The 18,645-nt window shown below is 38.7% G+C and overlaps 1 protein-coding gene across 1 annotated transcript; it reads left to right on the plus strand.

Annotated features, from left to right (window-relative positions):
* Nucleotides 1-7,888: 7,888 nt before the first annotated feature.
* Nucleotides 7,889-16,673, plus strand: LOC127987919 (secretory carrier-associated membrane protein 4-like). The gene is made up of 7 exons (XM_052590373.1): nucleotides 7,889-8,127; nucleotides 11,334-11,416; nucleotides 12,093-12,221; nucleotides 12,323-12,479; nucleotides 12,556-12,657; nucleotides 16,268-16,385; nucleotides 16,481-16,673. Exons 2-7 carry the CDS (start codon nucleotides 11,410-11,412, stop codon nucleotides 16,640-16,642), a joined length of 675 nt encoding a protein of 224 aa, XP_052446333.1. The 5' UTR covers nucleotides 7,889-8,127; nucleotides 11,334-11,409; the 3' UTR covers nucleotides 16,643-16,673.
* The last annotated feature ends 1,972 nt before the right edge of the window (nucleotides 16,674-18,645 follow it).

An 18,645-nucleotide genomic window follows, 5' to 3' on the forward strand; every position in this document is an offset into this window, starting at 1 on the left:
GGTGTCAGCATTTTTATTTTCCAGAGTTGTCTTTGAAAATAATAATTTTTATAATGTATCGGAACATTAAAAACAATAGCAAAATATTAAGTTGTACATTAAATTAGGGAACTCAACTGTTATTTTTTTAAATGGCTTATTAACATTTCTTTTACCTTTTTGTCAGCTTCATTTTGTTCCTTTTCCGCCTGAAAGTTAAACTTCATTCATTATCTCACCACATTATACATTGGCAAAACAGTTGACTGACCCTTATGATTACAATGATCATCAGAACTGTAGAACATTGGCAATACAAATATGTAACCATTTCTGTATTTTGTTTTAATTAAGTGTGTGGCTTACCTTTAATAGAAGAACATGACCCACAGTACATTCTGTAGAGAACACAGCACTCATAACTTGCACTGTTGCAATCTGATCTCCGGAGCCTGGTTGCATTTTTTTCATTTATTCCATCATAGAACCTCCACTGATTACCAGTTTGTCGATGGAATCCAACAAAATGTTTTTTTTTCGAGCCTGATGATTAGTGACAACTACTGGATTATACCTGTGTAAAAAAATATTTGTTTCTTTACTGTGCATGCCTATCTATCTATCTATCTATCTATCTATCTATCTATCTATCCATCCATCCATCCATCTGTCTGTGTGATCAGAACCACTTTTGATTTGGAATTAAATAAATGTAAGGTACAATAATAAACCTTTTGAGCCAATCTTGGTAGGCTCAGTTCTGTTTCAGAACCTTGGTCAGCAACTGAATTTTTTTTTGAAAATTTAGAAATGCTTAGTGAAAATGTTACTACCAATAAGAAGGTTTTGTAAATCAAGGTACACAAAGACTCAGTCTTACCTTTTGTCATCGATGACCACGGTTGAAGGTATCGCTGTTGGCTGCATTTCGGTATGATCATGACAGAACACGGTACAATCTCTTGCCACAATCATAAAAGGAGGACTTCCATTTGTAAATTTGCGCTGAGTGTATGTCCTTGTACCTGGACATACTGAGTCTTTTTTTTTTTTTTTTGAACAGTTTTGTTTCAAATATTAATTTCACCACATTTTTGTTGAAAGCAATTATTTAAAGTTTCTTAAACAATAAATACATTATATTTTCTTTCAAATTGTAGAGCTAAATTTCAGTTTATATTACCTCAATTCTGCGCATGGAAATCTGTGACTTCTCCAACACCACTTTTCGATTGACTCTTGGAAATTTGAGAAGGCACTGCATCTGTAATAATAAATTAAATGATTAAATGAGAAATGTTGATACAGTGATGTAGACAGTACACTTACAATTCATTTTAAGTAGACACTTTACAGGACAGCAATGGTGTCATCTCGGTACTCCTTAACTGGGTGGGGACAGTCATGGTCATCACATAACTTGTGGTGCTGTGTAAGTACTGCAGATGGGATGTCATGAACTCGGCTTCGGTTCCATACAGATCCCACTGCTGCTGTTTTTCACAGAAACATATAGATGTTTCCCACAGCCAAGAAATTTCCCCCCGGGACCACTGTCGTAGCAGGAAATGCTGATGCACCTTCAGTAATGCCTTGAAGCATTTATCAAGGGCCTGCTTGTTCTCAATTTCACTCAAAAGTGAAAGACTGTTCTTCATAGCTAGAAAAATAAAATATAGCAGGTTGTCAATTGTACACGTGTTTGTTAGTGCTATGGTTCTTCTCGCTATCTGTCCCTTCCCAGAGTATGGAGGGGCAATGTAAATGCTTTCTAGGCAAGACATGTTTGATGGTGGGTTGTAGTATTTTGCTGTTTTTTTTTCTGTCTGCCTTTTTTCCATTTCTCCTCCTGGCTCAGTGGTAGTTCAGAGTTGCTGGTCTCAGTTTCATTTTCAATTACTCTCTTTTGGCGAGATGCAGAAACACTCACACCACGCATTCTACCATATATGAATTTATACATAATTTGTACAAAATCTCCAGGTCGTCTGTGGAGTTTGTTTCTGAGAATAGCTCTCTTTGTGGTTCGGAACCAGTTTTCAACCTGAGAATTTGTATCTCTTGTTTTCCCTAGATGTTTTAACATAATGCTAGCCCATAATGGCAATGTTGCCGAGTATGGCTTTAAAAAGTCAATCAAGGTTGGACAGTAGTAGTGATTAACTTGAGCTGCCTCAGTGTCTTGTCCATTCTGAGCCTCCAGTAATGTTTGCTCAAATAGTTTAGCAAACGGGGAGTCATGAATGATTGTCTTTGGAGTTGTTTCTGGAATTAGGTCTTTCAGAGTTGTTTCACTGCAATCAGCATCAACATCAGCAAAGACAGTCTGGTTTTGTATTTTTGTCTGCAGTGCCCTCAGACCATCAAGTATGGACAAAGCATCTCTTTGAGTAAATTCTGTGCACATGTCTTTCAACAAAGATTGGATTTCAGCCAGTGTGGTGGCATTTTGCACTAGTGCAAACGAATGCAGAAAAAAGGCTTTTGTTTCTTTGGTGCACTTAGCCTTTGCAATTTTGCTACTCAACAACTTTATCATGTGGGCAGCACATACATGCACAACAGTAAATGTACATGGTTTTGCTTCCAGACATACCTCAAGACATTTCTGCAGGAATGTGTGTATGTTGCACTGAAATCAGTTTCTACTTGCTGGGGTTGGAGGCTATGTTTGTACATGTACATGAAATCCCGGGAAAGGCAGGTTAACGAGTTCTGAATTGTTGCTGTGCTCTGATCGGATGACATTATGAGTTGGAGCTGTTCAATGGTGTACATATGTAATATAAAAGGAGAAATTGCTATGTACTGCAGGTATTGGTGTTTCAGAGGTTCAAACTTTTTGTCTAAGTCCTGCGATTCTTGAATTTTTAGACAATCCAGGAATGGATTGATATCCATTCTATTTTCCAAGTTTTTCTTTGCTGATTTTCTTCATCTGCAGCTACCAGTTTTTTAGTGTGTAAATACATAGGTGTGTGCTCACCAAGCATCTGTTTGAGGTTTTCCCTCTCCAAGTTACTTGTGCGTCTTCTTAAAAATGCTGTACCCGAATGATCAATTATTCCAGACACACTGACAGAAACTGATACTCAGGATTCATCTGTAAAATTGAAAGGATGCATGGAACCATGGAACTTGCAATGCGCCTTTCCATGCCAGAAGTTTGACCACTGCTTTCTAGAATTTTCTGGCCTTGCCCTGTTGTATTTAAATGACAAAACACAGTGCATTTTTTTCACCTACTTTTTCAGAAATTATGTCTGTCCATCCTTGACTAAGATGCCGAAACCCTTGTCTTACATTGGGTTTTATCATATCCCACTCCTCTCTTGTTAGTGTTATTGTAAACTGAGATTGGGAGGGATTGTGATCAGGCTCATCACATTGTTTTGTTCGGTGAGTTTCATTATCATTTGTTTGTTTGTCTTGTCAACATTGTCTCTTCCTGTTTGTTTGCAATCATTGTTTTTTTTTGTATAAATGACTGTTTAGTCTTTTTCAGTTTTGTTTTTACTGTGTTTCGTGTTGCACAGTTTGGACAGAGCCAGGGTGAAATAACAGCAATATCTTTAATGTCCTTAAATCCAATGTTGGGTGGAACCAGTCTTTGCATTGACTGCACTGTGCCATAGACTTTTCTGGGCTATTAGGCCGTCTGCAGACACAATATAGCTGCTCATCATTTTCATCACTGGAGCCAGTGGATGGTGGACCCTGTATTGTAATGTAAACATAGCATGCCATATCCAAAATCATTTTCAAATGTAATCATGAAGGATTTGATTTGATATTTAATTAAATGTACTTGTATTTTCAATGTTCACTTACCTTTGCTTGTTTTGTGTTATCTTCAAATTCATCTAGTACTTCACTAGACTTACCCTTGTAGAATAAAAATGTAAACTGGATAAAACTTGACTAAATTCTTAAATGCATGTCAATAAAAATACATAGCTTTAAATATTTTAAATAAAAAATAGCTTTGTTTTTTTCTAAGCAATTTATTGAACTTAAATAACCAACAACAGACACACAGAACATGTAATGAATGAATGTATAATAAAAAAAAAAACAACTCATTTTCAGTGGTGCTTCCTACAGGAATTTTTTGTCCCTGTAAAATAGACAAAATGTTAACATTTCAAATCATATTTTTAATCACCCTTTGATGAAATGTATTTATAAATTGTTTTAAAACAGTTTTAATTGCATTCATAATTCAGAGTTATTAAAACGGGAGCTGGTGTTTATGTGTTTTATTGTGTTTACCTGAATACGTTTTGCATTTATTAGGTGAAGTTTTCGTCTGTTATTTTTAGTGTTTGGCACAGAAAGAGATGCACACAACAGCCCCCAGAATGACTCATGCCTGTAATAGGACTCCTTTATACATTTTCCTTTAGACTGTAAATTTAAAATTTGCCTAGTTATAGTAAGTAAATGTATACATCGAACTCCCTGTAAAAACAAAATGCAAAATATATAAATCATTAATGCTCAGAGAACATATATCTGAACACACACACACAAACACACACACACACACACACACATATACATATATACAAACTTTGAACCTGTAACAATAAAAGCTATATTAGAAGATAGAGTACCCAGACAGCAAGCAGTTTCGGCCCAGGTCTGGCCCACATCTGGCCCACATGGATTTCATGCGGGCCAGATGTGGGCCGGATCTGGGCCAACACTATGTTGCTGTCTCGGTATATATTGCTGTATGTAGAATACAATTACAATTAAGAATAAAACAATGAAGATAACTGTGATAAGCCAAATGGATAAATTGTATCAAACTGAAGAAAGCTCTATGAAAGGTATGTAAGTTTTAGGCATTAGTTATTATTAAGATTTGAAAAAAATCATTTTAACAGGTATACAAAATTAAACAATCCAAAACTTAAATTGGAACTTAGAACTTAAAGTCTGAAACTCATGTTAAAACTTTTGAATTAAAATTCACTGACCTGTAACGTAGTAAGAAAATAGTAAGAATGTATCTTCTGTGATTATGGACTGGTTATGGATTACATTTGAATTAGGGCTGGGATAAACGATTATTTTTTAAACGATTAATCTAGCGATTATTTTTTCGATGCATCGATTAATCTAACGATTATTTTTCCCAGACCGATTCGATTTCGATTACCTCCCCATTAATTGACTACTAACAATTTATACATGTTGATTTACATATCTGAATGAAAAAAAACATGAATTCCTTAACTTTGCAATATATGTTTATTGCTCTTAAAATTACAAAATAAAAGACTGACTAAGAATGCATTACTTTGCACTTGTATAGAGATAGCATTCAATAAAACCTTGAAGCCTTGAAAACACATAGCTTACTGGAACAAGCTTACTGAACACATAGGGCCTAGCTTACTGAAAAAAAGTTCTTCTTTCAGATGAAAATAACAACAACTAATGTCTAGCATTCAATAAAAAAGGTCACCCAAAATACTTGTTTAGAGCAATTGAAAGAATACAGTAACCAATGTAAACTTGAGGGCTTTAAGCTAATACAGAGAGTGCTTTTCCAAAAAAATAAATAAATAAAAATTAAAGTCCCCGTGAAACGGAAGTTGCAAACGGCTTTTCTCCAGTGTTGTGACGTATTTCCGAGAGAAACGGAATAATAAATGATGGAAATAGTGGGCGTGGCTTATTTTCCAACTAGCACCTGATTGGCTCTAGATAAGTAGGTGTGTTCAATTGCATGAGACATGGTTCATTTCAACTCACCGTCGTCAAACTTTGTGAGGTGCCAACGGTGTACACTGACGGGACAGCATTATCGGTTAATGACCGATATTTCAAGAACCCCATTACGTGTTCTGTCCTATTTTTGGAGTATTCGCGCGTGATTCGAGCACATCCGTGAACACTCTGTTATCCCTCCTTCCTCGAAATGTAATAAAATCGATCCATCTGGATCGTAACGAGGGAATTTAAGGGAAAGGGAAAAGTGTTCCGTGAGTTCCACAACCAAAAATGCACCTCCTCGCCATCTCTCCTTTCACGCGCTGTCAATGCTCGCAAACACACAGGCAGCCTGTCTACTGTCAGTTGGAGGGGCGTGGTTACGGATTAAGCAGACGCCCAATTCCTCAAGCCTACGTCATCAGTGAAGGTCCTCCAATGCAGAGGGGAGGGGCATTTTCAGATTTGAATTAAAGATTATGAAGCCAAAAAATTTTTTTGTGTGGATTGACTCGCATGGATGAATTGTTCAGCACAAAACGATCAATTTAGGCGAACAAAGTAAATATAGTCATTTTGATTTCATGTGTACTTTAACAGTGGGAGCCGGCAGCCTGTCATGGGGAAAAAATAATAATCTCCGAATGCTCCACGTGAAACTTTGTCTGTGTCTAATGATTTTGGTTAATATGCACGAGGGAGAGAGAGAGAGAGCAAGACAGCGCTCGTGTAGTTTGAAGACTGTAAGTGGGCGAGCGCGCGTGAAACTTTGGTGTTTCGCCCTTTTTCTATCGTGTTTAATGATAGAATATTTTTACTATTCATTGTTAACTGCTGTCTGAAGCATGCCATGAAGCATGCTCCTTTTTTTGAGAACCTTTGAAACAAGAAAATGATGACATGCCCAATATGCTTTTTCGGGATATACAGATGTTTTGGAGGACATTTTCTCTGGGTCATATTTCCATAATAAAACATCAGAAAATGTTTTAATGCAGGATTTCGTTAGAGAGTGAATTAATCTTGCCCTCTACATGCTCCTTTTTTTGAGAAACTTTGAAACAAAGAACTCTGCCTGAATCAGTCACGTGCATCATTTATTGAAACATACAATACATTTTTACCGTTCATTGTTAACTGCTGTCTGAAGCATGCCATTTTTGTGCAACTGTTCCTTTAAAAAAATACAACCAATAGCACTGAGGGGGAAGGATTAACAACCGCCCGACATTTTCAAGTGGATACCGAGACAGCAACATAGTGTTGGCCCAGATCCGTCCCACATCTGGCCCGCATGAAATCCATGTGGGCCAGATGTGGGCCAGACCTGGGCCGAAACTGCTTGCTGTCTGGGTATAACTGCAGACCGGAGATCTCCATAAAGAGGCGTGAACTCCAAAATTGGGCAGAACCTCCAAAGTGGGGCGGGGTCTCCTTTCGCAAAGACTTTCACCATTGGCTGTGGCTTCAGCCAATTGTTACTGACTTACATTTCAAAATACAACTTTATAAATTAAACATTGTTTCTAGTTCATCTAAAATAAAATATGCTATATAAATAAATATTCTCCACGAGAGCAGAGGCCAAAGCTTGTGGCCAGTGGTGATTGGACCCAAGTTTGAACCTCTGCTTCATGATGTAAACGGGAATCACTCAGGAGCCGTCCCAGCAGAGGAGAAACATTTGACTCTATCGCTTTATTCCAAGCAACGGGGCCGTCGTGGGACACGGAATTCACAGGCTAGGAGGGGGTATGCTTGGTGTAACTAAAATGGTGCCATTGAGCAGTGAGTCTCATATCGCAAAATCGTATTAACTGTTTATTTCCTGAACTGAAACTTTCTTTACCACACTATTCAGCGCCAATCCCCCCATTCAGTCAATTTCACTGGTTAAGGTAAGGTGTGGGGTAGGTTTAGGGGTTAGCATTTGTTGTTGCATAGTTTAGGAAACACTTTAACTGACATATAACCAATAAAAACTTCAGAATCAGTTGTGGGGCGGAGTTTGCACTGAAGTGGATTGGGGGAAAAATTGTGCATGCGTGTCAATGAGAGAAAGCCACGCCCCATTTTGGAGCTCCCACCCCGTTTTGGAGTTCCCGCCCCTATTATACCCTGCAGTTATACCCTTCTCGACATTTTTAAGGTGGAACGGATCGTTCGGCGAATAGGGAGCTGGCGAATAAGGAGCTGGCGAATAAGGAGCTGGAGTCAGTCTCGTGCACCACCGACGATTACTTGCTGCCGCACTTTTGCATTACAGATATCCTCGGCTATATTGTTTGTTTTATGAGCGCCTACACTTCAGAACAGTCCCGAAGCTACAAGTCATTGGAGTCTCATGTGCAGTTCACAAATGGATATGTTCAGGAGTTGCAGATCATAAAACCTGCAAACAGTATTACAGTAATCTGGACAAAGGTAAGCTGCGCTACACCTTGCTGCTAGTTTGGGAAACGTCATATGTGGGTAGTAACGAGTTACATTTACTTCGTTACATTTACTTGAGTAATTTTTGGGGTAACTAATACTTTTTGGAGTAGATTTAAAGATGGGTACTTTTACTCTTACTTGAGTAAATTTTTGGGGAATAATCTGTTCTTTTACTTCGTTGCTGTGGGCGACGCTCCTCTCGTTACTTTATCTTAATGCAATAAATGTTATAAATGCTTCAGTTTATTCCAAACGCGCTGTCTACTTTTCTCTGGACACTGAGCGATGCCCATTCGCGAATGAATCATTCTGTTGAGTCAATTCTGTTCAAAGGCTTTATCAAACCAGTTGGCAAACGAGTGAATTGCTTCATGAATTCAGTTTGAATGAGTCGTTCAGTTCCCTGCCGCACGCACTGAGCGTCTGAAGCGGTTCACTCAGAGTTGTAACGTTTAAAGGGGCGGTCACACTAGACTTTAAACGTGCGAAATTATTTCGGACGCCGATGCCAATGGGCGGGAGCCAGATGAAACGGTCTCTCCACAGTTATCACAACATGGAATATGTGCGTGTCTTTTGCGACGGCGTCGAAAGCGTCTTATTATATTGCACTCTCTGTATCTCTCTCTATATAAATATATACGCCCTAAGCAATAAAACAATATAAAACGTCCTCATTCAAATGTACCATCTGTTCCTGTTTCCACTGACACTACGAACTATGCAGCTTCTTTTTTATTTTATTTGTATAATCTTTTAAATATGTATTATATAAAATACGCCGGCTAAAGCTAAAGTTATATTGCTTCCTTCATTTTTGAATTTCTGTACAGAGGTCACGCAGTGACTTATCGATCTTCTACTGGTTCCACATCTTCACGTGTTGCGAATTCGCAGGTCAGAGTTCACCAAACTTTGGAACACAACTAGTGATGTGTCGTTCGTGAACGAATCGTTCTTTTTGAACGAATCTTTTAGGTGAACGAATCATTCTCGTTCACGTAATCCACTGACTCATATTTCTCGTTCAGTGAAGTTCCTCCCTCCACAGCAGCGCGGCGCTATAAGCAGCGCATGCGCAGCTCAGTGAACCGGGTAACAACTGTTTCATCCTGTCAAAGAATTACTCAACCTCGAGCCAATAGCCTTCGAGTATGAGATGTGACAGAGTATGTGATTTGTTCAATGTAGTGAACGAATACGCCCTTCAATGAACGAGTTTCATATGAGTCTGAACGAGATCTGAGATCTTATCGTTCGTGAACGAAATGACTGAACTGGTACCCATGTCGTTCGTGAATGAGTTGAATGAGCTGATACATAGCGTTCGTGAATGAAATGACTGAACTGGCACACATGTCGTTCGTGCACGAGTTGAATGATACATCTCGTTCGTGAATGAAATGACTGACCTGATGGTCAGGGTATATTCTGGCAAACCGTTTACCAATCACGTTTCTCAATCGGCAAAGCACATGTCGTTCGTGCACGAGTTGAATGATTTAGTAAATCTCGTTCGTGAATGAAATGACTGAACTGGCACACATGTCATTCGTGAACGAGCTAAATGAACGGATACATGTTGTTCGTGAATGAAATGAACTGTTACATAGCTTATCTCGTTCGTGAACGAAATGAATTAGAGTAAACCGGGTCAGTCTGCCATTTAGCATGTCAATCTCGCAAAAATGCAAAGCGCAGTTATAGGTACTGTACTGTACTGTGCACATACGCTTGTTTTGATATTTAGCAACTCCACGTTTAATCCACGATTGATGAATGTGAATATATAATAAACGAACTGTCTGACCAAACAATTAAAATGCTATTTAGGCAAGAAAACCTTGTGCTTTGTTCATCTGAACAACTTAATTAGACTTTATATATTGAATGCGATTATACACACATTTTAATAAAGCCGGATCAGTTTTTGTAACAAGTGAATACGTTCGTTGACTTAAGACATAACAACATAATACACTTTTTGCCATCTGCTGGCTTATTTTGTGTAATACGAAGAAATGGTCACTGAACGAATCAGTGAACGATTCTGAACGAATCATTTTGGTGAACGAACTGAAAATGAACGAATCACTAGAAAGAATCATAATTTCCACCACTAAACACAACGAAATCATAGACAGTAAAAGAAATGGACACAGCGACCCCATTGGAACTCAATTGAGACAAGTGAAGCCCATTTTTAGCATTTTTTATCACTTCCGACTCAAACTAAGCTTGATGACATCAGCAACCTGTCTGACAGATGTAAATCTTCTAGTAGCTGTGCGTGCAAACTGCCATCGTTAATCTTGCAGAGACGGCGAGCTTGAGCGGGGAGTTCTTTGTCGTGAGTGAGCAGGAGTAAGTATTCTGATTAATTATTTTGTATAGTATTTTAAAATGTAACGCCAGTACGCCATATTAAGTTAATTGCCTGCGAGCTTCTCCTCCTGTCTGTACGGTAATTTCTCTACTGTGCGACAGAGAGTCGAGTGGTTATGACGCAATCGTTAGCCTATTTTTACAAAAACTGTTTCTACGGGGCCATAATGTAACATAGAAGGTAATGGAGCCCTTTATACATTGTCGTGTATCTTTAGAAATAAATAATGGACAAATGGAGTCTTTAAACGCTTCAGATGTAAAGTTATTCGTTGTCAAAGTGACGTCAAAATGAATGGGAGTCAATGGGATGGTAGCAAGTGAAGTTCTGCTACAAGATGGCGGCACACGGCCGACTTCAACTTCCGGTCGACTTCCTTGCCGCCTGGATTCAATGCGGATTGCAGTCGCATCCACATTAATCTATTTAACGGTTCACAGGTATCGTATGATTAAGAATATAAACCTGAGCTTTTATTGTATTATTAAAGCAGTTGTTTTTCTCTTAAGCATATGAAATAGTATTTCTGATTGTATAGTTTGGCTATCGCTCTTCAGTTGTGTTGGACGTGGTTAGCTGTTGGCCTGTACTATGTTTTCAAATGCCACTAATACTGTGAAATATCGATAATATAGATATATTAAATACAAAATTAGCATTTATGTTATTTAAAGACAACTTTTCTTTTCACATGTGGCTTGCAGTGTTCAACAGTTATGTATAATTTTGCTAAATATGATCACAAGGCTGATTATTATTATTATTAAGAATTTTTGCCTGTTTTTATGATTTGTTGTTTTTCTTTTAGCACTGGAAACTTCAAATCATCAGTCCAGAGAGGGAAAAGTTCACTAGCACAAGAAACATTTTTCTCAAAATTGAGAATGACAGGTGGGTAAATGAATGTCACTGTTTTCATTTTTTTTTTAATGGAAGACCATTAAAGAGCCATGGAATAAAAAAAAAAAAAGTATAAAGTTTTAATAAATATACGCGCATGTATTCCAATTCTGAGTTTTTATCTTGCAATTCTGACTTTTTTCCTTGAATTCTGAATTTACATCTCACAATAATTTTTTTCTGTTTTTGCCACAAAATACAAAATGAAAAAGTAACTGGGACTTTTTCTTGCAATTGCGAGTTAAACCACAACTTTTCTTTTTTAGAATTGTGTTTCCCATGTTTCTCTTAGAATTTCTCGCAATTCCATGTTTATATCTTGCAATTCCATGTTTATATCTCTCAGTTCCATGTTTTTATCTCACAATTCCATGTTTTTATCACACAATTCCATGTTTATATCTCTCAGTTCCATGTTTTTATCTCACAATTCCATGTTTATATCTCGCAGTTCCATGTTTATATCTCACAGTTCCATGTTTATATCTCACAGTTCCATGTTGTTATCTCACAATTTCGTTTATATCTCACAGTTCTAAGGAAAAAAGTTCTGAATTGTGAGATATTAAAAGAAAAAAATATTCTGTGTTGAAGACAATAGTTCATACTTTTCGGAATCCTGTTATTGCTTTGATTAAAATGAATCATTTCCATTTCTGCCTGACAGATCGAGCAAACAACTTCCCCCCTCTGCCAAAGTTTTTTCGCATAAAGCCATGTTTTTACCAGAACGTGGCTGAGGAAATTCCACAACCCCACCAGCAGCTTGTGCGTCGTGTTTACAATCTTTGGATGTGTGAGTAAAGAAATGTAGCCTAATCTTTACTGTGAATAGTTCGATTTCAGATTTCCAAAGTTTGACTGAAGCATCTACTAACTGACTTTTCTGTTTTTCAGTGTACTGTATCACACTGTGTGTCAATGTGGTGGCCTGCATTGCTTGGAGGGCCGGTGGGGGTGAAGCGATCAACTTTGGGTTTGCGCTCCTCTGGCTGCTGCTTTTCAGCCCATGTAGCTACACCTGCTGGTTCAGGCCACTCTATAAAGCATTTCGGTAAGGAGACCATTTTGGGAAAGGACAAATGATGCTGAGGTTTTCACTTCGATTTAACTGGTTTTGTCTTTTTTAGGGCTGATAGTTCCTTCAACTTCATGGCATTCTTCTTCATTTTCTTTTTGCAATGTGTTCTTGCCTTCATCCAGAGTCTTGGAATATCAGGTTGGGGTGCTTGGTGAGTAACATTTCATTGTTAGGATATTCAGTATTTGAAGAGATAGTCCACCAAAAAATGAAAATTCTGTCATTAATAACTCACCCTCATGTCGTTCCAAACCTGTGAGACCTCCATTAATCTTCGGAACACAGTTTAAGATATTTAAGTTTAGTCCGAGAGCTCTCAGTCCCTCCATTGAAACTGTGTGTACGGTATACTGTCCATGTACAGAAAGGTAAGAAAAACACCATCAAACTAGTCCATGTGACATCAGAGGGTCAGTTAGAATTTTTTGAAGCATCGAAAATACATTTTGGTCCAAAAATAGCAAAAACTACAACTTTATTCAGCATTGTCTTCTCTTCCGTGTCTGTTGTGAGCGCGTTCACAGTGCAGCTGACGTGTTTTCTGGTGCACCCAATAACAAAGATAACATGTCAGCAGCGTCATACGTCAACAGACACGGAAGAGAAGACAATGCTGAATAAAGTCGTTATTTTTGGACCAAAATGTATTTTCGATGCTTCAACAAACTCTAACTCTAAAATATCTTAAACTGTGTTCCGACGATGAACGGAGGTCTTACAGGTTTGGAACGACATATGAGGTGAGTCAATAATGACATAATTTAGATTTTTGGGTGAACTATCCCTTTAATTACTCATCCACGTGTTGTTCTAAAGCACTAAGACCTTCGTTCATCTTCAGAACACAAATTAAGATGTTTTTGATGAAATCTCAGAGCTTTCTGACGTTGTAGGTACATTGAAAAAAATTGTGACATCAGTGGTTCAACCATAATTTTACAAAGCTAAGAGAATACTTTGTCTTAATTTTTTTTTATTTGGATGTTACAGTTCGGTCAAAAATTAAAATTCTGTCTTAACAGTTACCGTTAGCCATTGATTTCCATAGTATGAAAAAAAAAATACTATGGAACTCAGTGGCTACCGTCAACCACTTGGTTATCAACATTCTTCAAAATATCTTCTTCTGTGCTCAACAGAAGAAATTCATACAGGCATGGAAGAAGATAGATTAGATTGTCCTTATTTAACAATTTGTGCTGTTTTTACCGTAAAACTTATCAGCGCACAATTTCTTAAATTTATTTTTAAGGTTACTGTATGGTGACTAGATTTTGGTCCGTCGCCTTGAATTTGAGACTAGAACAAGTGATTTGCCACATACCAGTGGCATGCGAAAGTTTGGGAAACCCTTGTAGAATCTGTGAAAATTTAAATATTTTAACAAAATAAGAGAGATCATACTAAATGCCTGTTATTTTTTTTATTTAGTACTGTCCTGAGTAAGATATTGTACATAAAAGATGTTTACATTTAGTTCACAACACAAAAAATTGCTGAAATTATAAAAATAACCCCTTCAAAAACCGCTCACGGAGACCTGCGGGAACCTGGGGGTAGGACAGACGAGGCGAGAGAAAAGGAGATGGAAGGAGGAGCGACAGAGACGAGAGAGAAAAAAAAAAAAAATTCCGGTTCCCAGACGCACTGCTGCTCGGCCCTCCACCAGCTGGGTGATCTCCTCCGTGGTGCCTGGCGTTGGCACTGGACAGCCCTCGGCGGACGGCACGACACTCCTCCGCTGCCCAGTGGACGGCGACGGCTCCTCCGGTTTTGGGCAGCCGGCAGGAGTCCCCCGTTCCCTGCTCCTCCCCATTCAGGCGGATGGCAGCAGGCTCTGGCCCCCTGGTGAACGGCGCCGACTCCTCCGCTCCCTCTCGCCCGTCCCCGGCAACTCGCTCCAGCCCACCGCCTCGAGCGTCCATGGCGGCACACTCCTCGCCTGCTCGATGGCACCGCGGATTCACCACAGCGGCGAGGAATCTTCAGCAGTGCGTCCCTCCTTCTCCCGGGTTTCGGCACCACTGTAATAATATACACTTCCTATTCATCCGGGAGAAGGAGGCGGGAACCGGCGGACAATCAAACAAAGACTTTAATTCAAAATAAACACAAAACAGCGCACCAGCCCCTCACGGACGACTGGTGCACGCAAATAAAAAGCAAAACACAACTAAAATCCCCGGCCTGGTCCTCTCTCGTCTTCACTATCGTCGCTCCAGTTTTATATCCTTCCATCTCCTACGTGGGACTCGAGACCGGCGGTGGGGCGCAGGTGTCGCTGATTTCCCAATCATTCCGCCGGCCTCACTCCTTGTTCTCACGTCCCTCTGCCCCGCCCCACTCGCCACACCTTGGTTCTTAGTACTGTGTGCTGTTACCTGATGATCCTCGACTGTCTTTCTGTTTTGTGATGGTTGTGCATGAGTCCCTTGTTTGTTCTGAACAGTTAAACTTAGAACTGTTTTTCAGAAAAATCTTTAAGGTCCTACAGATTCTTCAGTTTCCTAGTTTCTTTCGCATATTTGAACCCTTTCCAGCAGTGACTATATGATTTTGAAATACATCTTTTTACACTGAGGACAACTGAGGGACTCAAACACAACTATTAAAAAGGTTCAAATGTTCACTGATGCTCCAGAAGGAAACAAGATGCATTAAGAGCTGGGGGGTGAAAACTTTTGAACACAATTGAAGGTTTCCAAATTTTTCTTATTTTGTGGAAATATAATATTTTTCCATTTAGTTCTGCCCTTCGTAAACAACAGAAGATACTTGTATGTTTCCCAGAACACAAATTAAGTACAATTGACCTTGATCTTCAAATTCCAAAAGTTTTCACCCCCAGCTCTTAATGCATCTTGTTTCCTTCTGGAGCATCAGTGAACGTTTGAACCTTTTTTAATAGTTGTGTTTGAGTCCCTCAATTGTCCTCAAGTGTAAAAAACAAAAAAACAAAACAAAAAAAAAAGGATCTCAAAATCATACAGTCACTGCTGGAAAGGGTTCAAATATGCAAAGATGCTGGAAAACTGAAGAATCTGCAGGACCTTAAAGATTTTTCTGAAGAACGCTGCTCAGTTTAACTGTTCAGAACAAACAAGGGACTCATGCACAAACATCACAAAACAAAGACAGTCGAGGATCATCAGGTAACAGCACACAGTATTAAGAACCAAGGGTTCCCAAACTTTTGAATGGGGTTATTTTAATCATTTCAGCAATTTTTTTTTTTTTTTGTGGACTATATGCAAACATGTTTTATGTACAATATCTTACTTAGGACAGTACTCAAAAAAAAAAAAAAAAAAAAACATGCATTTAGTATGATCTCTCTTATTTTTTGAAAATTATTCACATTTTCACAGATTCTGCAAGGGGTTCCCAAACTTTCGCATGCCACTGTATTGTCCATAGCCTATTTGAAGTGAGTGGGTTACCATCAGGTTTAGGTTTCCTGAACAATGAAAGCTAAGTCACTGTGTAAGTTAACTTTAGACCTTTTGTCCAATACAGTTACAGTTAACCACATTAGAAAGCGACCGTATCTTTCCAAATTGTCGTAAGTATAGTGTGCCATGTTAAAGAGCTTATGGTTAGGTGATTCATCACTTCTACCTCTTATCACCAATCATTGGATTCATAGTCTTAATTCATAATCTTGTTGATTGAGCTTAATTGATTCAATGATTTCAATCTTTGAGTGGGAATATCAGTTGCTTCCATTGATGTTAACTCACCATATTTTTCTCTTTTTACAGTGGTTGGATTGCCACAGTGATGTTTTTCGGCACAAATGTAGTCTCGGCTATATTCATGCTCATCTGTACTCTGCTCTTTACCATAGATACAGTTCTAATGGTGTTCATTCTTATCAAGGTATGATTTGCGCATATATATATACACACACCCCACCCTTAATGAGTAAACCCTTAAACCAAAATGAAAGTGACAACAGTTTTGTTTCCTAAAAGGTTCATCGACTGTATCGCGGTGGAGGAGGCAGTTTTCAGCTGGCTCAGGAAGAATGGAGCACTGGGGTGTGGAAAAGCGCCCCTGTGAGGCAAGCTGGATTCAACACCATCTCTGAAACCAGCCCCAGCCTGCCCAGTTACCCAGAGAGCAGGCCCTGGTGATACCTCTTCTGATCTACAGATGGGGCCAGAGCACTACTTACTGCTTGTCTTAACATTAAAGGGGCAGTTTGAAGTGGGACCCCAAGAAAACACTTCGGCCAGATCACAAACTTGTGAATATTTCCATTGTTTTTGAACAATGTAGCAAAAAGATCTTATGTTAAATCACTCCTTAAAGAATGAGCATAAACCTAATTAGTTTTTTCTTTTTTTTGCCTTAAAGTAATCAATTTTATGTGAATGACGATCGAAAATGTGTCAAACCACTTTCCTGGGTGCAAATTCTGCTAAAACACTAATAACCAAGCCAAATCAGCAAACTGCTCCTTTAAAAACTCTCTCAACACATACTACTCTCAAACAGATGGCAAAATGGTGGACCGTTAGTATGAAAACAGCAAAAAAATGACACTTTACATTTACGAATTCATCTCGGTTCATTTTAGCCTTGATTTTTCTTAGCATTGCGTTGAATTGTTTGAGAAAGAAATCACTGAACTGTGAAGAGTACAAATGCAGATTGCATCACGTACAATCACATTAGTGTTTCAGGGAAAGTGAATTTTAAGAGTAAAAAGGCAAATATGGCAGCTTTTCTATTTACTTCATGAAATTAGGTCTCACATTTCCACATCAGTGCTTCAATTCACTTCAATTTTTGGTAGATTATTACCTCACTTTTAAGACTCACAAGCATGTCTTTGTAAATAGTATGATTTGCATGACACCTTTTGTATATTGCTACTAAGCATTGCAGATTTTATAAAATCTATGACTGAGAATGTTTCTTGCAAACACATCTTGTGCCTGCTTTCTTTTCTGTTCAAAGCTTTCCACATCTTCTAAATGATTTTGATATAAGCCAAAACTTGGTTCTCACGAGACTAGCATATTCTCTCCGGCGCTTACACTACCCTTGCATCCTACGTCATCTGCTGGAAGCCACTCCCTCGTGAACACGCATACGACAGTTAGCGGAAGCTGGAGATTACGGTTTATAACGTTAAAAAATTTTTTTTTTAATTTTTACACAAATGCATTGATTTTCTTTAGAAGGCCTTTATTAACCCCCCAGAGACGTGTGGGGCACTTTTTATGATGGATGGATGCTCTTTTTTGGGCTTCAAAATCTCTGCATCCATTCACTGCCATTATAGAGCTTGAAAAATCATAAGGTAGTTTTCATTTTTGGGAGAACTGTCTCTTTAATTGATGTGAAACCGAGAGAGAACAGACATAGTTGAATGTGAACAGACATAAGAAATGTGTACTTGAGTTCCACACCAGGTTACAGCACCAAATTCTGATCTGAAAGACCAAGGTACTGAGAGAGGGAATGTTGCAAAGCACTTCCCTGTTAAAATTAATAGCTACCAAATAGTGATGGCCGATTCGTGAACGAATCGTTCAATTTAACCGGTTCTTCTTAGTGAACCGGTTGAACCAGTTCACCAAATCGAACTGAATCGTTTGAAACGGTTCACGTCTCCAATAAGCATAAATCTACAAATTACTTAAGCTGTTAACTTTTTTAACATGACTGACACTCCCTCTGAGTCAGAATAAACCAATATCCCGGGGTAATCCATTTACTCAAACAGTACACTGAATGAAATGCTGTGAAGACCGAACTGAAGATGAACACCGAGCCGAGCCAGATAATGAACGAACACGCCCACTGCTGGAGCAGTTCTCGTTCTCGAGTCAAGAACCGGTTGCTTCGGTGTTCGGATCACCAGTACACTCAACCGAGAATCGTTTCTGTCGGACGCGTCCGATTTGAGAACCGATGAGCTGATTCTCGTTCTCGAGTCAAGAACCGGTTGCTTCGGTGTTCGGATCACCAGTACACTCAACCGAGAATCGGTTCTGTCGGACGCGTCCGAATTGAGAACCGATGAACTGATGATATTGCGCATGCGTGGAATTTTGTAAGTATTTTGTTAAACATCGGAAAGTGTGATAAAATAACTATATTTTATTTTGATTTTTTTTATTTTTCT

This window comes from Carassius gibelio, chromosome B22 (assembly GCF_023724105.1).
Source record: "Carassius gibelio isolate Cgi1373 ecotype wild population from Czech Republic chromosome B22, carGib1.2-hapl.c, whole genome shotgun sequence".
NCBI lineage: Eukaryota > Metazoa > Chordata > Actinopteri > Cypriniformes > Cyprinidae > Carassius > Carassius gibelio.